The sequence below is a fragment of the Thalassophryne amazonica genome, chromosome 10 (assembly GCF_902500255.1).
Source record: "Thalassophryne amazonica chromosome 10, fThaAma1.1, whole genome shotgun sequence".
NCBI classification, from domain to species: Eukaryota; Metazoa; Chordata; class Actinopteri; order Batrachoidiformes; family Batrachoididae; genus Thalassophryne; species Thalassophryne amazonica.
The window spans coordinates 102,125,472-102,148,520 of NC_047112.1; the positions used below are offsets into that span (position 1 = coordinate 102,125,472).

The 23,049-nt window shown below is 39.9% G+C and overlaps 1 protein-coding gene across 5 annotated transcripts in view; it reads left to right on the forward strand.

Moving 5' to 3' along the window:
- tmem131 (transmembrane protein 131) overlaps positions 1-23,049 on the forward strand; it is a 99,007-nt gene that overhangs the window by 63,387 nt on the left and 12,571 nt on the right. For 3 of the 5 annotated variants that reach the window (XM_034180642.1, XM_034180645.1, XM_034180644.1), the window contains exons 20-30: positions 4,859-5,011; positions 5,092-5,167; positions 5,256-5,370; positions 5,493-5,631; positions 5,722-5,834; positions 5,950-6,022; positions 6,143-6,294; positions 6,388-6,530; positions 8,521-8,707; positions 12,715-12,900; positions 16,646-16,801. In XM_034180642.1, coding sequence (XP_034036533.1) covers positions 4,859-5,011; positions 5,092-5,167; positions 5,256-5,370; positions 5,493-5,631; positions 5,722-5,834; positions 5,950-6,022; positions 6,143-6,294; positions 6,388-6,530; positions 8,521-8,707; positions 12,715-12,900; positions 16,646-16,801 — 1,493 coding nt within the window. The remainder of the gene's footprint in view (positions 1-4,858; positions 5,012-5,091; positions 5,168-5,255; positions 5,371-5,492; positions 5,632-5,721; positions 5,835-5,949; positions 6,023-6,142; positions 6,295-6,387; positions 6,531-8,520; positions 8,708-12,714; positions 12,901-16,645; positions 16,802-23,049) is intronic. The other 2 variants (XM_034180643.1, XM_034180646.1) reach the window with 1 other exon arrangement.

Here is a 23,049-nt window from a genome sequence, read left to right on the forward strand (position 1 = left end):
TCTCTCTCTTCTCTCTCTCTCTCTCTCTCTCTCTCTCTCTCTCTCTCTCTCTCTATATATATATATATATATATATATATATATATATATATATATATATATATATATATATATATATATATATATATATAAAACCCCAATTCCAATGAAGTTAGGATGTTATGTAAAATGTAAATAAAAACAGTACAATGATTTGCAAATTCTCTTCAACCTATATTCAACTGAATACACCACAAAGACAAGATATTTAATGTTCAAACTGATAAACTTTGTTTTTGTGTAAATATTTGCTCATTTTGAAATGGATGCCTGCAACATGTTGAAAAAAGCTGAGACAGTGGTATGTTTACCACTGTGTTACATCACCTTTCCTTCTAACAACACTTAAGCATTTGGGAACTGAGAACACTAATTATTGAAGCTTTGTAGGTGGAATTCTTTCCCATTCTTGCTTAATGTACGACTTCAGTTGTTCAACAGTTTGGGGTCTCATAATGTGCCACACATTTTCAATGGGCGATAGGTCTGGACTGCAGGCAAGTCTAGTACCCGCACTCTTTTACTACGAAACAACGCTGTTGTAACACATCCAGAATGTGGCTTGGCATTGTCTTGCTGAAATAACCAGAGACGTCACTGAAAGATGTTGCTTGGACCGCAGCATGTGTTGCTCCAAAACCTGGATGGACCTTTCAGCATTGATGGTGCCATCACAGATGTGTAAGTTATGCCATGGGCACTAACACACCCCCGTACCATCACAGATGCTGGCTTTTGAACTTTGCGCTAACAATCTAGACGGTCTTTTTCCTCTTTTGTCTGGAGGACACGATGTCCATGATTTTCCAGAAAACTTAACTTGCACTTGTAGATGTAGCGACGAACTCTGTTAACTGACAATGGTTTTCTGAAGTTCCTTTCTGACAAAGGTTTTCCTGAGCCCACGCGGTAAGATCCTTTACACAATGATGTCGGCTTTTAATGCAGTGCCGCCTGAGGGATCAAAGGTCACAGGCATTCAGTGGTGGTTTTCGGCCTTGCCGCTTATGTGTAGAAAGTTCTCCAGATTCTCTGAATCTTCTGATTATATTATGGACTGCAGATGATGGAATCCCTAAATTCCTTACAATTGAATGTTAAGAAACATTGTTCTTAAACTGTTGGACTATTTTTTTTATTTATTTATTTATTTTTTTTCACGCAGTTATTCACAAAGTGGTGATCCTCTCCCCATCTTTGCTTGTGAACGGCTGAGCTTTTTGGGGATCCTCCTTTTATACCCAATCATCAATCAATCAATCAATCAATTTTTTTATATAGCACCAAATCACAACAAACAGTTGCCCCAAGGCGCTTTATATTGTAAGGCAAGGCCATACAATAATTATGTAAAACCCCAACGGTCAAAACGGCCCCCTGTGAGCAAGCACTTGACACTCAGCTGTTCTTTAAGCATTCATGAACTTTCCCAGTCTTTTGTCCCAACTTTTTTGTTTTTGAAACATGTTGCAGACATCCATTTCAAAACAAGCAAATATTTGCACAACAATAACGTTTATCAGTTTGAACATTAAATATCTTGTCGTTGTGGTGTATTCAATTGAATATAGGTTGAAGAGGATTTCCAAATCATTGTTATTCTGTTTTTTACATTTTACACACGTCCCAACTTCATTGGAATTGGGGTTGTATATCACGGTGGGAAGGGGGATCGCAGTAATCCCCCTACGCCTAGTATTGTACAACCCCTATACAGCCCTAATGCACACACAGCCGCATATTATGTTGACACAGTCATAAAAGTTGCCAGAATCAATGTCAGACATGTTAGCTGTAGGTTTTCTTCTTTTGTTACTGGAATTTATTTAATACACTATAGAAGTAGGCCCTGCAAGAGAATTTCGACTGGCATAAAGAAAAGAGGTCCATGTTTTTGTGCGACAATACTGCACCCCTACTCCCCATAGAAGAGCAACTGCTTAACATACTTTACTGAGTTTGCAACTATGTGGCATAGACAGTGACAAACAAACAAAATAATAAAAATATGTAATGTTTGAACAGTGATGTAACTGTGCTACAAAGAAAAAGCATTTTCCAATGTTATGAAATGGACTCTTTCAACAAAAAAGTGCTGGCTGCAATGTTGCAGCTTTCATTTCTAAAAGAAGCTTTACAGAGAAACTTTGGTTTTACTGGTTCTTGCCGTTATCACAAGCACACGTCAACACACATCACAGTGGCATTTATACTGGGGCGATTTTCTTTACAATATAAACAAAATGTGATAATACAGAAATAACACATGACCTATTAGACTGACAAAACATTCTTTTATATTTAAACACCCTTTTGTTTACTTTATATGTACTCTGCAAACCGTCTCTCACAGGACCATGTTATAATAAAATCCTCCACCTTTATTGCTGTTTGCATGTCTGTGTTTTTTTTTTTTTTGTGCTCTTGTTTAGCTTGGGGTCATCACAGTGGATCTAGTACAGTTCCACATGTTGATTTTTGCATGGATTTTATACCGGATGCCTTTCCTCATGCAACGCCAGATGTATCTAGAGAATGAAGCATGGGTGACTTCGAACCAGGGATCACACTTTTATGGCTGAGTGTAGAGACGAACTTAATGATGCTCTGTTACGTGCAACAATGCGGAACATTATTCTTGACCGTGCGTAATGGTTCCTGATAATTCTCGTAATAATCGTAACAGGTTGCAGCAGTTCCTGAGGACACCTGATTCCTCTGCTCCGAATCATCACATTCGTGATCAGCGGCCAAGAATGTATATTTCGTGGCATTCGTAACTTGTCATGTGTAAACGCAGCATAAAAGTAAGGAAAGTGGAAGACAGGGAAATATGATTGAACTCACCGGAGATGAGGAGGAGTGGTGGTGCGATGTCTGAAACTCAGATGCTACAGTGTGCAGGCGCTCAGAGGCTGCAGCAGCACTGGTGGATGACGGGATGTACAGTTATCGCGATAACGTGCGAGAATTCCCTTGAGGTGTAGTATGGCCGAATGCTAACTGCTAGCAGCTTAGTGGGTGTATGGTAGTACTCTCTCACCGTGATGTGCCCCAGGTTGCTCCATGTGTCGTTCACTTACATCACTATGCCCCCACCTTTCCTCTGACCACTCTCCTTTGCTTTCCTGTCCGCTGTCACAATTTGAAAGCCTTCCAACATAACATGAGAATCTGGTGTGAGTTCATTCAGCCAGGTTTCTATAAATCACATAAGGCTACACTCCTGGTACTCCCTCTGCAGCCTGGTTAGTACCCTTAGCTCTTCCATCTTATTATGGAGAGATCTCACGTTCCCCATAACAGACTATATGCATGGTTTATACCATCTTTTCTTCTCCCGGTTCTTCATTCCAGCTCTGCATCCCCTTCTCCTTAATTTTGTAGGGATCTCCGGTCTTTCCACGGGGAGTACCTTGGTGTTGCACAGTGCTAACAGCTGCTCCTGAGTGTAAACAATGGTGCTGTGACTGAAAGGATCTGGTGATGTTGATTTAAGTAGTTCCAAAAAAATAATAAGTACATGGTCTCATGAGTTGTGCATGCTTCTGACTGAGACTAGTGGCGAAGAAGACACAAAGAATACAAAAACACAGCTCGGGGCTACTGAAACAGGTTGCCACTTGTGTGATGGCATCCTGGACACATCTTGGAAGTCCTGCGAGGCTTGTAGATGCATTGCTTCTGGTCCGCTGTTAGTAGTGTCGGAATTTTGCTAACGTTCTCTGCATGCCCAAATACTCTGTCTTGGATGGTGACATGACACTCATCCATGACCCTAGTCCATATCTGTTAATCACTTGGTCATTTCGGCTTGTGGATGGCCTACTGGAATGTGCTTCCCTCCCCAGTGAGGTGCACCTATTTTTTTTGAATGCGTTTATACCACTTGTGTATTTTTGTTATGCTCATAGCATCATCGCCAAAAGCCTGCTGAATTTTGTACATGATTTCCACTTCGGTATCACCATGCTTTTGGCAAAATTTGTTGCAATACCAGTAGTTGTTCTGTTGTATTATAGCAAATGAGAATCCAACGGATGATGCCCTTTGCAGGTGGGAATATATTCACGCATGTGCAAGAAGGTTCTCTGCACCTCCCCACCAGATGGAAATTTGCAAGCTGCATTTGTTTCTGTGGGATAAAATAAGGTCGGATACTTTTTGAATGCACATCATAAATGAAGTCCAAGACATATTCAGTGACTAGTTCATGTATTCCTCCCCTGACGTGTCAGAAAACTGGCTGTAAAAGTGATGATCTGTACTAACAAATATGTTTAGTTTGTCTAATGACTTGTGGGCCCTGAAAATGGTGAGACTTTATGAAAATGGATGCAACTCCTAAATTCTTATTGTACTGCTTTTGTTGAACTCCTTGAATTAAACCTGAATTCTACACTCTAAGCACATCTCGATTTTTTTTCATTTAAACTCCATTGCTGTGCTGGGTAGAAACAAAATTACAAAAATAGCTGGTGTCCAAATAAGTATGGACTTTGCTGTAAATAGCAGTGGCAAACGTGTAACTCTTTTCTCTGCACCGCTGCATAGCCGCTGGTACACCTTGTCAGGTTACACATTCGAGGAAGCTTGCTCTTGTGATGTACTGTCATGAAGATCCAAGGTTCTAAGGCCCTCCCACCTAATTTACATGACATGTTGCGTGCGCCTTCTTGTGACTTTGCAGTGACAGTGCGCATAAGACTTCATACCTACCCTGCGGTGGCAGTACGCAGCGAATCAGTGTCATACACAGAAGCAGCCTTCATGTGGAATTCCGGAGGTGTGCGGCTTTTGATGTGTTTTTTGTCTTCAGGGTAAAGTTGTTCACCAGAGCTTCAGTATACAGAGTTCGTTCACACAGAAAGTGAGGCTGCAGCAGATCCGCTCTCTGACAGAAGATATACGTTTCTATTATAAACGGCTCAGAAACAACAAAGACGAGTTAGAGCCCAGACGCAAATCCAAGGTAGGACCTCATATCACAGAACACAGTTATTGATTAAAGTTGTTTTGGACATGTTGTCTCCGTTCTGATCTCCCTTTCAGGTGGCAAATATTTATTTTGATGCCAGCTCGCAGTGTGGCGAGCAGTGCTACGTAGGCCTACCATTTGTGCTTAAATGTGAGTGTTCCTGAAGTTGTTTTGAGTCTGTCGTATTTGAATCTCAGTCAAAGTTGAAATATTTCAATGCGCTTTTTTAATTTCACAGCTGAGTCCAAACCTCATGGACTGGCATTGCAGGAGGATATTTGGGATGCTGATGTAGATCTTCATCAAAAACTTCTTAGACGATGGCAAGAGCTGAAAGAACATTTGGGTCATAAGTAAGTCGTGAGATCTTTTTGGCTATATTATCACTATTATGTACAGGTTATTCTGCACAGGCTGTTCAGACAATTTGTGATTTTTTTTTTTTTTTTTTTTTGTATTTCTTTGGCTACTAAAGGATCGAAGCTGTCTTTGAAGTTAACACAGACCTTCAGCAAAATGTGCAAGCTAAAGTAACAGCACAGTTAACCTGGCCCTCATTGGTTAACTCCTCACACCAAATTACGTTTCCCCTGACCAATACAAATGGCTCTTCTGTAAGTAGGAGCTACCTGTAAACACACATGCAGTAATGTTTTAAATGTATATGTTTGGGATAGATTTGCATCACCTTTGCATTTTTGCAGGAAGAAGAGGTGATCCTGCAAAACCCTGCGGATGTCCCAGTCTTCGTGCAAGTTTTCCCTTTGGCTCTTTTACCCAATCCCTCAGTGTTTTCAGGAAAACTGGCTGACAGGTGGTTAATCTGACACTCGTGTTTTTCTTTTGGGGGCGGCGGGATGCTGTGGATTCCCTTCCTTTATTACAAAAGAGAGAAGATAACAAATTAAAGTTTTTCTGTTTTTGTTTTCCAGGTTACCTTTGGAGAACTTATCCAACATCAACATTGACACAAACACCTTAGAGTTCCAGGTTCACAGAAATCAAGTATGTATCACAGTGACTGACAGATGTATACTTCAGGAATTCAAAGCACTATCAACCTGCCAACTGTTGAGAAGCATGTGGAAGTAGTTTCTGTCTAACAGGCCCTCTGCTTGTTTGCAGACATCGTTAATGAAGAGCAGGACAGGGTTTATAGAGGGATCAACTAGGCCCTTTGTGTACAATCTGCTCCTCCGGCCCGGAGAAGTGAAATCGTTCAATGTGAGGTTCACTCCTGTTAGCAACCACAGTGTCTCTTCCTTTCTCATAGTCAGGTATTATGTCCACACAAGCACAGCACACTTCTTAAAAAGATTAACTAAGCATGCTTCTTCTCAAATTGTGATCCTGATTGTAATTGTGTTTAGGAATAATCTGACTGTGATCGACACAATTGTGCTGCAAGGACGAGGTACAACTGAGAGCCTCAAAGTTGCAGGGAAACTTCCTGGACAGGGCAACTCACTGAGGTTTAAGATGACTGAAGCCCTGCTTAAAGATTGCACAGAGAGTGAGTTTATCTAAATGAAGCATGTGGGTATGGCTTGTTTTACTGCAAGGGTACTAAAAATCTTAAGTACTTATCTACATGTTCACTGTAAAGTCATTGTCAGTGCAACTTCAATGTACATAATTCACTGCAGTATTTTGATAATTGGTGAATTTGATTTGGGCTGCGAGGAAAATACAGTAAAACCCGCATATAATGGACTGTGGTGGACCAGCAAATTTTGTCCATTATAATCCAAATTTGTTATGTATAAAACAGACAAAATCGCTTACATGTATGTTAGGGATTAGTTACATCTGAAAAAAATTATTAAAATATGATGGGAGAGGAAGGAGTGAAAACGTAAAAATGACAAATCACAGCCTTTTGTGGTGTCCATTTAGCAGGTGCACGTCAGGCTGCAGAGGGCTCTGATCCAAAGCAGTTTGGTTTGTCACACTCAGCAATATTTGTGAAACTTAACACCATAGTTCACTGCAGGCAACAAGCAGCATTTTGTTAACCCCTTAACGCCTATTGTCACATATATGCTACAGTATTTGACTCAAATATGCAACATACCAAATTGACCAGTATGCCTGTTGTCGCAAATTTGCTACATACCATTATTATTATTATAACATAAAGTCATTACCAAAATACCAAAATTACTATTTATTTTTTGTGCAAAAGTGAAATTAATAATCTCAACATTATTTACCATCTACTTAAAGGCAAAAACACACACAAAACATTTTTTTTATATACAGCTATATAAATTCAGGCGTTAAGGGCTTAATAATGGCCAGACTTGAATTACACCCTGCCTCGTTTAGGTCCTGTGTCTGAGCACAGTTTGAAAAAACTAAAAGGCCGGTCTTTTAATCAAGGAAATACTGTACCCACTTTCCTCGATTCGGCGAGTGTCAGTGCTGAACTTCATTTTGTACCTCTGTTACTGGGCACGTCCAGACTGCTCTGTCCCGTATACACTTTCTGCAAATGTTATGAAGACATGGCTGCAGAAGCTGAGTGTACCTGTCCCCAACAGAGAATGTGTAGAGGATTTTGAAGTGCAATGATGATGACCCTGCACTGTTGCACACCTGAAGATATGTTTACAGGAAGAATGTGACAAAATAGCATCTGAAATGCTTCAGTGTCAAAATGTCTCAAGTGTTGTAAGAAGAACTGGCACCATTACAAATTAGTAAATGCTTTAGCCTCCCAGTATTTTTTGGAATGTGTAACAGGCCTTAATTGTAGGAATGGATGTGTGTATTAACAAATGAAATTAAGTTAACAAGATCAAGCATGAAATAACTTTGAGTCATACTGTTTGCAATGAAATAAGCCAATGAAAGAATCACTTTTTTAAAATTTCCATGCAGTCACAAACTTTTAATGATTTTTGGCATTGTAATCAAAATTGTTAAACACACCATCAGGTCCATTGTGTTGTTTTTCTGCATTATATACCAGTTTTCCTGGTTTTGTGTTGTCTGTTTCAATCAATCAAATTTTTTTTTATATAGCGCCAAATCACAACAAACAGTTGCCCCAAGGCGCTTTATATTGTAAGGCAAGGCCATACAATAATTATGTAAAACCCCAACGGTCAAAACGCCCCCTGTGAGCAAGCACTTGGCTACAGTGGGAAGGAAAAACTCCCTTTTAACAGGAAGAAACCTCCAGCAGAACCAGGCTCAGGGAGGGGCAGTCTTCTGCTGGGACTGGTTGGGGCTGAGGGAGAGAACCAGGAAAAAGACATGCTGTGGAGGGGAGCAGAGATCGATCACTAATGATTAAATGCAGAGTGGTGCATACAGAGCAAAAAGAGAAAGAAACAGTGCATCATGGGAACCCCCCAGCAGTCTACGTCTATAGCAGCATAACTAAGGGATGGTTCAGGGTCACCTGATCCAGCCCTAACTATAAGCTTTAGCAAAAAGGAAAGTTTTAAGCCTAATCTTAAAATTGTTTGAAATAAATTGTCCCTCTTCTATTTCAGAAATGAGAGTCAAGGAGCCAAACTTCACTCTCAGGAGAACATTCAGAGTAGAAAACACTGGTTTGCTCCCAATCACCATCAGATCAGCAGAAGTCAATGGACAAGTTTGTGAAGGATATGGATTCAAAGTTCTGAATTGTCAAGAATTTTCACTCAAGCCAAATACTTCAAAAGACCTCATCATACTGTAAGTGAACACGCTGTTACATGTGCATGCATTTTGTCTCCTTTATTCATTTCTGGGTTCAGATAAAAATTACAATTCCTGACTTTTGCGTAATAGTGAAGTAAGCATGGCTGCGCCACATGAGACAAGGCAACAGTTGCATGGGGGTGCGCTGTTATTTGACCAGTTGCTGTAACTTAAACGTAAATAAATGAATAGAAAATTTATTATTTTTTGAGTAGTTATTTTAAACAGGGTAAAATAAAATGTATGCAAATTACCTTCCCCAGCCCCCCAGCTTCATCATACAGTAAAACTTGCATATAATGGATTCAAGTGGAACTGCAAATTGGCAATTATAATCAAAATCCACTATATGTATAAAACTGACAAATCCGCTATATGTATAAAATGGGCAAAATCCGTTATTTATGTAATGGATTACCTAGTTACAGTCAGGAGCCGCCAAACGATGGAACTATGGAGAATCCCCAGCACCAATTAGGCTTACATATTTCCTTGACTGAGCACCTGACCTTGAATATGGGCCATCCCTAAAGCCTGATTTATGCTTCTACAACACTGTAACTCTGGCCATGCAATGACGGCAGCGTGCGCACGACCCTTTTAAAGTTCTCTGTCGCGTTGGTGGGCGTCTTAATGCAATTTACCACAGGAACAGTGGCTTTTTCTGGATCAGTTTGTCCCTCAATGAACTCCACTTCTTCATACAATCATCAACCTCCAAAACAATGGTACAGTACGTGTAATTTCCCTCCATAAATTGCGGGTCATTTGAGCATCTTTGTAGTTTTAGAGTCCGTGTTGTAAGTTGGTCATATTTGTGGACTTTTCCGCCAGATCCATGATTAAATTGTAATCAGAGTACAGACTGCAAAAACTTTTAAAATATGATGGGAAAGGAAGGAATGAAAGCAGAAAATTGACCAATCATAGCCCTTGCAGTCTCTGTCATGTCTATGGGGAGGGTTCACAGCCACGCAGACGGCTCTTATTTAAAGCGGTTATCTTTGGTTTGTTACATTTAGGGATATTTGTGAAACATCATATTACAGTGGAGGCAGCAAGTAGCATTTTGTTTAATAATCACGGCCCTTGAATAAAGGTCTGCACAAAAATAAATGACCGGGCTTTATCAAGGAAATATGGTATTTATTTATTTATTTATTTTTATATAGCACCAATTCACAGCAAAGTTGCCTCAAGGCACTTCACACAAGCAAGGTCTAACCTTACCAACTCCCCATGTTTACAAATAAATGTGCTTTTGTCAAATATGTCTTTTTTTTTTTCTTTTTTTTTTTGCATTTGTAAAAAAACAAAAACAAAAAACAGCACTCACCCATGAAGTCACAACTCTGTCCAGTTAGGGAAACGCGGTTTCTTTCAATAACAAGAACTGTCAAAATTTTCTGGTGTGTTGTTGTTGTGTGGCGATAGGAATAGCCTTTTGAATGCTTGAATAATGTCAGTCGCACAAAGAAATCAAATAATAGTAAAAACATGTTCATTGCACCCAGAATGTTGGTATTTTAGTCGTTGAACTTTGCAGTGTGGTGTCATAATAACGCATCAATCAGTCGCTCCATGAGGCGTCATAACATCCAATCGGTTAGTCACTCCATGCGGTGTCATAACAATGAATCAAACAGTCACTCTGTGCGGTGTCATAACAATGGATCAATCAGTCGCTCCGTGAGGCATCATAACATCCGATCAGTTATTGCTCCGTGCGTTGTCATAACGGATCAATCAATTGCTCTGTCTGGCGTCATAACCCCCGATCGGTTAGCGGCTTCGTGCAGTGTCACAGTGGATCGGTCAGTTGCTCCGTGCGGCATCATAACAATGGATCTCACATGGCAAGATAATTAGGCCTATATCGGACCCGATCTTCCCCTTCCGACAATCTTAAGGATGCCCCGACAATCGTGATGACGTTAAAGATAATCTTATCAGATATTCCTGCCGTGTGTGATGTTAAGAGAGCTCTGATCTACTCGGAAAGACGTCAGGAGCCGAATGTGACATGCAGCCAATCACAAAGCAAGGTGACAGACGCACGGAGCGAAACCTAAAATCAAAACGGCTTACCAGAAAGTCTGGTGGTCACGCTGTCTCCACTCCTTTAAAGAACGCCTTTCCTTTTTGTGTCTTTTTTTTTTTTCCCCCCCTCTGTTGTAAATAGTCCATAGAGTATCTCCATTTGTTTACACTGATGTCATGTTTAATCTTGACAGGTTTTGCGAGATTTCCTGTCTGACCTGGGTATGTTCGTGTGTGAAAGCTGTTCATGTGTGGTGTGTGTTGTTTTTACCGTGTGGCTGCACACCACACACTGTATGATCAAACCTGTCAGATCTATGATTTTTTTTTTTTTTTTTAAATCTCCACGTGTGTGGTCTCTCAGATTTTGGAAACCTACAGATAATTTTAAAATCCTGCAACACTGATATCTGACAACACTGTGATATTACGGGTTGCCAGTAGATGAAAGTGTTCTATGCATTTTGACGCCAGTTATATCACACAGCCTGAAACACAATCTAACAGATTTTTTGGCTTTGCGAATGCCTTTTTTTACACCAATGGAAAAAAATTACATATTTTACAAAAGCACACTTATTTGTAAACAGCAACACACACATTACATTGATTCACTTGCGTTGGTTTTTACATAGAATGACTTAGTAAACCAATCAGTATGTGCGGAGGCTAAGTTTACCCATAATCCCTTGACCGTCTGTGTGTTATTGTTCAAATCTTAAGAATTAGTGCATTATTTTAAAATTAACATATGTGTTATATATCCACTTTGTACATTTTAAGAGTTTACATGAATGTAGTCTATCTGGAATAATTTGATTTATAAATCAAAACCATAAGTCAAACCTGCTTCCCATTTCAAGACCTCTGCCTCATGGCTGAACCACTTTAGGGTGTTAAGGAATAATGACTTTTTTTTTTTGTGGCAGTCTGGTAGTCAGGCACTTTCTGCTGGGGGCAGAGTTGAGCTCAGCTCCTCTTAGCTACCTCACTGAAACAAAACACATAGCAGACAGGAGCAAAAGGGATTCTAAATGTTTTTCAACATAGTTAGTTATGTAAAAAAATATTAGTAGTCTAAAAGTTATCGGAACTAAATTTATCAGAAGATAATTGGTCCGATGATAGTTTTAAAACGTATCTGAAAAGCTAATCCGCGAACAAAAATATTAGCATTGATAATTATCGGATTAGCTAGACAGTGCCCACCACTACGGAAAATAGAACATTTTACTAGTCCAATCTAGAAGAGATGAATGCATGAATGGTACCCACTTTCATTAAATCAGTCAGTGTCAGTGCTGAACTTCATTTCATGCCTCTGTTGTGACTGGGCACATCCAGACTGCTCAAGGGGTTTTTAATGGAAATGCATTGGGCAAGATGTTTTGTCCGATGTGAGTGAAAATCTGTTATACAAAATCCAGTACATACAGTGTTTATTGTATGGAAAACCATACAAAACCATTGTGACTTTTGCTTTTGTCCGGTCAGTACGAGTATCTGGTTTATACGATGACTTGTTTAGGCAAGTTTTACTGTACATCACAATGTTACTGCGTACATCGTACATTTCCAAATAAATAGATGTTGCCCAACCATAATTTCATATACTTGTGCATTTATTAAAAAATAGTAAAGATAAAATGTCATACTTTCATTGGGCCATTGTTTGATGTCTACCAATTTTCAATTTATTTCCAATTACCAACATGACTATCTCTTTAAACCGTGTATAAGATTTCCTGTAATTGATTGAATTACTTTCAAATGCATCTAAAAAAAAAGCAGTTGGCACCATTCAGGCTTAATTGGGTTTTTTCAATTGTGAAGAGCAATTTTGGATCTCTGGAAGTCTGATTCCTCTTTAGGGGCACATGCAGGTAAGTGGCATTTGTATTGTGGTAAACTTGTTTTATATATGTATTTTTTTTTCTTGTCTCCCCCCGCCACCAAAACAGGTTTACACCTGATTTCACTTCGTCACGAGTTATCCGGGAGCTGAAATTGATCACATGCGGGGGATCAGAGTTTGTGTTTGTCCTGAATGCCTCTTTGCCCTACCACATGTTGGCAGCCTGTGCAGAGACCTTACCCAGACCCAGCTGGGAGCTGGAGCTCTACATCATAGTGTCTCTCATTATGAGGTCAGCATCACTCTGAGCTGCAATATTGCATTTATGTACAGTGCCCTACAAATGTATTAGAACACTTGATATTTCACACATTTTAATTTGTGTGTGCCATTTCAAATACAAGAAATACAAAAAAACATTTTTTTAAATTATATTCATACCAGAAACATGTGCAACATAACTGAAACATGGTGATGCAAGCGCCAAATTTGGCACAAATACTCCTTAGACATTACTCTTTTGGGGAAAAAAACCCCCCAGAGTATTAATTCTTAACACAGGATTAATAAATGGACTGTGTTGAATGTTTGGTCTCCAAAATAAAGGTCAAACAATGTTGACGTCCAGTGGATTCTCTGACATGTGACATATGTTACCCCGTAACAACACATGGCGCAAACTATTCCTTTCTGAAACCCTATTAACTCAACCAATAATTTGCGTCACTTTTACCTAAATTGGAGCAACGTTTTGACCCCTGTACAAACTGAAATTGACCTTTGGCACCATTCTTGCTGTTATTACCCCATAACATTTACTCGTAGATAGTTGAAACTATACCTTTTTGGAATCTTTAGGTTCAGACGAATAATGTGGTGTAGTTTTCAATATGATTGGAGCATTTTTAAATTTTAACCCCTGTGTAATTCTTCAATTGACCCCTCCCTGGCCGCCTATTGAAAATTCAAGTGGCTACTCTGTTTTTTCAAGAGTAATGTCTAAAGAGCATTTGTGCCGAATTTGGTGCTTGTATCTCCATTTCAAGGATTTCTCTGTAAATATTCTGTTATCTGCTGCACTGATGCGGGAAGTGAGGGATACAGAAATCCTACATGATGTAAATCATAGAAATGTGAAATTCTTGTCTCTGCCAAGTAGATATCTTTCACCAAAATATCAAATCTAGGCTTGCATCTCAAATGTACCTTCTGGCAAATTGTAGCTAAACTTTCAGATCTTCTTTCTAAGAAAATCCTCCTCTATACCTCTTCATCCTGAAGGTCTATAACGGCGGATACACAATGCAAAATGTGCACTGTGCGCAATTTCTCCAGTCACAGCCAGAGAAGCCTATAACTTCTTTTGGGTTGTCGGGGTAAATCATACAGATTTACCATAGAGTGCCATACTGTTTGTATTTCTTCATAACTGATGTAAATAAAGTCCAAGACATATTCAGTGACTTGGAAATCAATCAATCAATTTTTTTATATTGCGCCAAATCACAACAAACAGTTGCCCCAAGGCGCTTTATATTGTAAGGCAAGGCCATACAATAATTATGTAAAACCCCAACGGTTAAAACGACCCCCTGTGAGCAAGCACTTGGCTACAGTGGGAAGGAAAAACTCAGGAAGAAACCTCCAGCAGAACCAGGCTCAGGGAGGGGCAGTCTTCTGCTGGGACTGGTTGGGGCTGAGGGAGAGAACCAGGAAAAAGACATGCTGTGGAGGGGAGCAGAGATCGATCACTAATGATTAAATGCAGAGTGGTGCATACACAGCAAAAAGAGAAAGAAACAGTGCATCATGGGAACCCCCCAGCAGTCTACGTCTATAGCAGCATAACTAAGGGATGGTTCAGGGTCACCTGATCCAGCCCTAACTATAAGCTTTAGCAAAAAGGAAAGTTTTAAGCCTAATCTTAAAAGTAGAGAGGGTGTCTGTCCCCCTGATCTGAATTGGGAGCTGGTTCCACAGCTCATACAGTTCATGTATCCATCCCCTGACTTGTCTGAAGAAAGCTGGCAATAACACTGATTATATACAGGTATTATACCAAAGTGTTCCATTATTTATGCAACCCATCATCCTGACTTTTACATTTTTAACTCATTTATATCAAGTTGTAGAGATTTGCTTTCAGTTTGAGTTTAACATGTTATGACATGTTATGTTTTCATGTACCTCGTGTCCGCTCTGAAGCGGGAAAGAATTGCTTTAGTTTCTCAGTTCTCTCTGATTAGAACGTTCTCCATTCTGAACTGAAACTGTCCAGACTCCTTGAACACCTTACAGTCTATTTTACGAGGTCGCAAATAGGAATCATTGGTGCAATGCCTATGTTTCTAAATCTGAATCTGCTTGAGACTTTATATCATGTGCAGTGTTATGAGCAAGATGATATTTTATTTATCGCCAGTGTTCTCATGTTGATTTTAACCTGTCCTTTGACATGTGCTGCTACCTTTCTTGGCCAGGGGCCTTATGTACAAAGACTTGCGTGGATTTCCTACTAAAACATGGCATACACCAAAACCCTGAAACTGGCGTAAGCACAAAAATATTCAGATGTATCAAAGTGTGCGTAGGCATGAATCCACACACATTCCGTTTGTACATTCTACTTAACGTGGACTTGAGTGTGGAATCAAACTCCTCCCTGTTCACGCCCAATTTAAATATGCAATTTCATGTAAATAGGCATAGAAATTATGCTACAGATGACTGGAAATTATGTGGAGACACGCAGAGACAGTTTATTTGGTACACTGTTAAATGGATTAATCATGAAACTGGAAAAATGCTTGTGGGAGCTACGGAGCCTGTGTGTGTGAGGCTACACGCATGCATGCACCCGCGCGTGCACAGAACAGCACACACATTGAGCTTAAAAAGGTGAGGCGTGCCTCTGCTGACAGTGTGACATTCACAACTTACACATGTTTATTAACAAATACTGAACACATGAAGCCTGTTAAGAAGCTCTGCAACTCTCACCATCAAGCAAAAATAAAAGACATTAATAATAATAAAAAACATATTTGAATGCGCACATGCCCAAATGTGGCCACGCTGGTTTATGTTTGGATCAATTACACAAAAAAACAATTTACTCAGCAAGCAGCTACCATCATGTACCATGCCAGCCACCAGCCTGATGTGAACGTATGCAGTCAATGACTCCAATTACATGGAAATCAGCTCTCACTGCAAATGATGCTTTAATGCTGTAATGTGGTGTACCTGGATGACATTCGGATGATTGCGTTCCATACAGCTGGCTCACCTCGGCTCAGGGTTGACTGGCACACTCCTGACCGATCAGCCAGCTCGCGTTGGAATACCCCTGTTGCCAGGATGTCCAGCGTGGTCAGCACCTGTGTGGGCACAGACAACCGCCTGGCTCCTTGCCGTATTGCATTCTGGGCCGGCCGCAGTTCTGCACGCAACTCCAGTAACAGTGGTCTTGGTAATCAAAATCGGTTTATGAGCCAGTTATTGTCATTTGCAAGAAAATCCTTGCATTCCTTGATCCTGACTACACACTCGCATCAGATTGCACCATTTGCTAATGCAATGACGCTAAAGCAGCCACTGTTAGTGTCTTCTTGTTTTCACACTATTAATGGTTCCCAGTATCACCTTTACATGTCCGCAGTGGAACAATAGCCGTAGAAATGTGCATAAGCCAGCCTGGATTTTTGCATGATGCACCGCTCATTTCCACTGTCTTCTTTTTTGATACATCTGAACGTTGGCATGGAGACGGACATACGGCACGTTTTGTGCGTAAGCATGCTTTGTACATGAGGCCCCTGGTCATCCTTGTAAAAGAGGTTTCGATCTCTATGGAATTTCTACCTGGTAGAAATAAAGATTATTATTATTATTATATTTATTCTGTGACAGAATTGAGTCCAGTAACAATATGCATATTAATTTTTACAACAATACAAGCTCTGAAGCACTATGCAGTTTAGTTTATATACTTATCCAACTAACAGATCATGTTTGTTTTCCTTTTGTCTTCACAGTTGCATGTTTCTGTTGGTGATTGCCACAGCATATTTGGAGGCCCAGAGCATATGGGAACCTTTCAGGAGACGTGTTTCTGTGGAATCCACTTCCAACTTGGAAACTGGGAGACCGTTTAATCTCAGGGAAATCGTGCAAATTCACAGCGAGTCAAAGTAAGTGCAGCACAACGGTGTGTTATATGTGAAGAAAAGCCTTAGTGTCTTGAAGGGGCTGAGACATACACAGTGTGTTAAGAACGTAATTAATACGACCATGTCCTCCAGACTGTCAACTTTGTTTTCAGTGTAATGTCAGGGCAGGGTGTCTATTTTAGCCTCCAGGGTCCATGGACGTGCCCATAGTTGGTCGTTATGTTTCTACATTTGACCATTTCCTCAACTACAAATTCTCATCTGTAAAATGGATCGCTCCTTTAGAAGAGCTTTGACTCACAACCAGTCCTAGAGCCCAGAGAATGTCACATGGTCTGCCTCCTCTTTCTGTCTGCTGCAAGAGCTTGCACTATGGCTCACCCATCTGGTTGATGTCTACTAAATATCAGTCATTAGTGGAGCAGATAACAGAATATTTACAGAGGACTCCTTCAAATGGTGATACAAGCACCAAAGTTGGCACAAATACTCCTTGAACATTACTAGTTTGAAAAAACTGAGTAGCCACTTGAATTTTCAATAGGTGGCCAGGTAGGGGTCGATTGAAGAATTACACGGGTCAAAATTTTTAAAATGTTCCAGTCATATTGAAAGCTATACCACATTATTATCACTTTACCGAGGCATTGCTAGGCCGGTAGCGTAGATTTACGTCGACGCTACCTGTTTATACCCGCCTGCTGTGCATACACTGATGATGTCATAGTGCGCGCAGCCCAAGAACTGTCCACAGAGGAAAAGGCGAGAAGTGTGTGTTGGTCCCAATATGGATGTTCTGGATGATTTTCTCATGGATAGTATGACAATGAACAGCAGCTAAAGCAGCCAGCTTGATGAGGACGCACTACTGAATTTGAACAGCAGCGCGCGCGCCAGGCGACAAGGCAGAAATTAAGTGAGCCAACTTTTTATGTACGCGTTATGTGTTGTGTATCTCAGTAAAAAGTGATAATAATGCAAATAACATGCTGTTGTTGTGCGGTATGCATTTTTCTGAGTCCCTCCATCCATCCCGTTGCCCAAAATGACAGCTATTCGCCCTCGTCTAACTCGAGCGAATAGCTGTCATTTTGGGCGACTGGGCATGGACGGAGGGACTCAAAAAAATGCATACCGCCCTCCAAAAGCATGTTATTGTATTATTTGTCTTAATATAAATATTCCAAAAAGGCATAGTTTGGACTATCTATAACTGAATGTTATAGGGTAAAAAAGCAAGAATGGTAACAAAGGTCAGCTTTAGTTTGTACATGGGTCAGAAGTTACAGTTGCTCAAAATATTGTAAAATGTGATGCAAATTTTTGGTTAATAGGACTAAATCAAACCAACTTTTTTAGGTTCCTTAGATGACCCCAAAACACAATCAGGATGTTCCCAAAAATAAAAAACTGGCCTCAAGCCAGTTATCCAAGATGGCCGCCAGACTAGGGTTTTTTCACTTAAACACCAGTTATTTCTGTCATTGAGTCTGTTTGTTCCTACTGTGTATTTTAATAGGGGTCTATTGGCGGCCATTTTGGACGCCATTTTGAATCTTAAACTAGGGCTGAAACGATTGAGTAACTTGAATACTTTGATTACAAAAAATGTTCAAGGCAAATTCCGTGCCTCGAAGCTTCGTTTAACGTTGTAGTACATATGCCAGGCCTGTGTGTGGCGCTGCGACGGCCGCAGGAAAAAAACAGAAGAAGACTGGAGCGTAACAGCTAATCAAATTAGCAACGATAGCTACCGCTTTCCAACGTGACACATAGAGTAAAATAAAGCCTTTTAAGAGAAAGATGGTCCACGCTGATCATCTGAAATAGACTTACTGTGCATTTAAAGCGAAGCAGTGTGTTTGTGTATTTTTAAAAAACACACGGACCCGGTGGCCAGCTGCTGTCTCTCTCTACCCAGTATGAGGGGCTCTCAGACCAGGCGAGTCATAGCTCTGTTCCCGGCTACATTGACAAACAGCAGAAGTTCACTGTTTCTTCTGTGTTACCTCAGACTCACACTGAGTGTTTGACTTTTTAATTTTTGCTTTTTTGGGCAACACACAACACTTCACAAACACGGTAACTTAAATCACAAACACGGTAACGTAAATAAAATAATAAAAAAAAAAGTGACTGGGTCTTGCATGTTCAACCTCCAGCTGAAATGCATCTGCTGAATTGCAGAGAAAGAGGGATAAAAAAATCAGGGACCAGTCCATCAACCTTTATTAAAAAAAAACTTAAAAATGGTTACATTTTACAAGTTGGAGAAAACAAAACAGAAAGCCACATCCCATCGCCATTTCAGCAAAATGTCAAGACTTTGGCACAGTGGCATTGTGCCATTGCTTAGGGAGAGTCCTGGACTATTGATGTTTAAAAACCCAGAAGTACTTTTTATCTGATTACTCGATTAATTGCCAGAATAATCGATAGAATACTCGATTAGTAAAATAATCGATAGCTGCAGCCCTATCTTAAACCCATGAATGAATTTTGTTTAGGCACAAATGAGTTTGCTGTGACCTGCAGTGGTCTTCCCATTGAATCTGTGATATTTAAGTTGTTTATATGTTGTGTAAAGGTGTTTGGGGGGGGGGGACCTATTTTGGTGGCCATCTTGGATAACTGGCTTGAGGCCAGTTTTTATTTTTAGGAACATCCTGATTGTGTTTTAGGGTCATCTAAAGAACCTAAAACAGTTGGTTTGGTTTTGTCCTGGGGGGGCAAAGGTAGTGGTCGTAGCTCCCCTAGTAAAAGCGTTTTTTTTTTGTTTTTTTTTGCGCCATCGCGCAAGTTTTATAAGTCCGCGGACACTGATCTGTGTGTTACAGATGCAAATCAGTTTCCTTGGATCCGCGGGACTTAGTGGAGGATAAATGCCACCTGGCTGTTACGACGGTTGATGTAAAGCGGGACTGGTTGGTTGCTGCGGTGACACTGTGTGGCTCCTGCAAGATTTTTAAGCTAAATGTAGCATGTGGACTTCGCAAACTTTTAGAGGTCTCAAGTTTTTAAAAGAAGAATTTTTCAGCATGTCTGTGTCACAGAGCACCATCGGACAGAGAGAAGATGGCAAGAAAGATGGTTTGAAAATGTCTGATAAGGACAAGAATTCGTGAAATTGTTGCTGACTTCATGAACACACCTGAAAGAACAGGAAAAACGAGCTGTGACCTTATTAAACAGAGTAAGAATTTTTCTCTCTGGAACACAAACGTGCTGTTCAAACAGGATTTTAGACATTATGTGACTTTTCTTTCATTAATCTAGACTTTCTTTCATTGGAAAAAAGATTGTGGCTTTGAATAATGGATTTACATGAATTTGTACAAGAATGTAAATGAGTTTTATTAATGTAGACTTTTTTCATGTGAAAAAGACACTGTGGATTTACAGGAATTTACACAAGAATGTCTTTTTTACAATAAGGTATGTTAATATTTTACCATGATTTTCAGTATTTTCTACGAAGTTTTAGCTGTGGTTTTTGAAATACTGTAACAGTCTTTTCAGTCTTCATAAATTTTGTGTAGTTTAACTGTTCTGAGTTCCAGGTCCTACTTCCATGTCATATTCTGTTATTTCAACTTTATCATTGACAGTCAAATGAAAGGTTAAATATAGGATCATTTAAATGTGCACTAATTTTTTTTTTTCTTCCTTCCAGGAGATGCTGAAAATGTATCATTAGATACAAAATTAATTTGGTTTCTGGGCCCCACGGGGCCTGAGACCCCAGCTCCAAGGGGGCCAAGGCCCCCAGACCCCCTCCAAATTTTCCTCAGATTTCACAGTTTTCATTTCACAGCCCTGTAGAATCCAATGGACGTTGACATTGTTTGACCTTTACCTTGCAGACCAAGCATTTAACACAGTCAAAACTATTCCATTTATTAATCCTATTAGTTCAACCAATAATTTGCACCAGTTTTTACCACAGTTGGAGCAAATTTACCTTCTGACCCCTATATAAACTGAAATTGACCTTTGTCACCATTCTTAAAGTTTTTACCCCATACCTCCATAACATTCAATCATAGGTTGTCCAAACTATACCTTTCTGGAATCTCTGTTTATTATTATCAGACGCATAATGTGGTATAGCTTTCAATATGACTGGAACATTTTAAAATTTTGACGCCTGTGCAATTCTTCAATTGACCCCTACCTGGCCGCCTATTAAAAATTCAAGTGGATACTCAGTTTTATCAAAGACTAATGTCTAAAGCCCCTTTCACACTGGGCCAGCATACAGTTGCATATGCTGCGTATCTTAATACACATAAATGTCTGCGTCAGTTGCGCACAGCAGTGGGGAGAAGCTTGGCTCCAGACTGCCTGGATACGCAGATGGAGTTGATACATTGGAAAAAGTCAATACATTTCCAGGAGTTAATGGACTTTATTACTAATTTCTCTTCTAGTTTATCATTTTTCCTGTGCCGCACTGCAGGTGTGCACTCATTTTTCTTCTAGTTTATCTTCTTGTGCAACGCTGCAGGTGTGCTCTTTAATTTTTCTTCTTGTGCAGTGCTGCAGGTGTGCGCTCTGATTTCTGTTCTATCTGTTTATCATTCTTCCTGTGACCGCAGAGCTGCAGTTGAATGTGGAGATGTCCTCCACGAGGAGTTATACTGGATGTGTGGACATGTTGCCTCGCTGACGATCGGTCTGTGAGCAGGAGTTAATGGACTTTATTTAACACAGTCAACTTGAGGAAGTGAAAGCACTGAGGAGCTGCAGCCAGGCAGGCTGTAATCAGCACTTTTTATCTTTTAATTGTTCACATGTGCTCTTTGAGCGGTATAGTTTTACTGCATTGTGTTACGGTATAAAACGTTTGGCAACAATCCTGTGTGAGTTATAGCTTGGCAACAATAGAGCACAGCAGGAATCATAAATTGGAGTTGTGTAGCATGGTGTGTGGGTGTAGCATCCAGTCACGTTAAGTACTGTAACGTTGTTTCACATCGCCCTTTGCATCCCTCAGTGTATTGTGATGTTAGGCTGCATAAACTTGGCATCGTCATGACGCAACTCTATGTTGGCCCGGTGTGAAAGGGACTAAGGAGTATGTGTGCCAATTTTGGTGCTTGTGCACAATTGTTAGTTATCTGTTTCACTATAATAGACAGATTTAAACAAATTTGATTACGTCACTCTGAGCCCCTTTCGAGTTATCAGTGATTAATACATCTGTGGTAGAGTTATGTGATTACAGAATAATGAACACAATCTGATGTTTCATGTGGCACGACGTACAAACCTTAGACATACATTAAAAAATACATGACACTGCATGTTGACAAAGTAAGAGGCGGGGAGAGCTTGTACAAACTTTATAACAGATGCCGTTAGGGCAATATTGGAATTTAAATTTATTTATTTTTCAAACAATGAAATAACACTATTTAGGAGGACTTGCCAATCCATCTCTGACTGCTGGAATTACAGTTCTCACATGAACCTTACTGGAAAGACCGTTAACGCTAAATGACAAAATCTAGCAGTGGCATTCAGTCACTCAATGGAAACCTTCTCATTTCACGATCTTTTTTGTTGATTCAGAAAAGATTGCTGAGCTTTCCCTCAGATCTGTAACAGAAATCCAGGTAGTGATATTTAATAATCACCAGATGCTCTTTGTACTTCAAATTGAATCAAATTAACACCATATACAAGCGGGCCTGTAAGTATTTGGACATTGACCCTTTTTATTTTTGCCCCTGTACACCACCACTATAGAGTTGAAAACAAACAATCGAGATGCTCGTGTAGTGCAGACATTTAATGTTAATTCTGGGCATTAACAAAATATAAATTGCCCTAACTATTTAGGAATTCCAACCATTTGTATGCACAGCCTGCCCATTTTCAGAGGCCATAAGTAATCTGACAAATTAAATACAAGCATTGTTTAATATACAAATCACCATTTTTGCTGTTTTCTTTAGACAAGTTAGGGTGGATAAGAGAACATTTTCAAGTCACTGAATATGTCTTGGACTTCAGTTCCATCATTCATTAAGAAATACAAACATTCTAGTATTGTGTTTTAAATCTGTCTGGAGGAGGTAGTTTTGAGTCACTCTGCAAGAATGAGACGAGTGAGGAAGCCTCAGTCACCCGTGACAACTCAGTGTGTTGCATCAGCCACACAGCTTCATATTAGATTGGAACAGAGAGGAATTTTCTTCAAAAAAAAAAAATCCTCGCTTAATGCTGTATTTTTTGATCAACTCCTTGAATTAAAGCTAAAAATT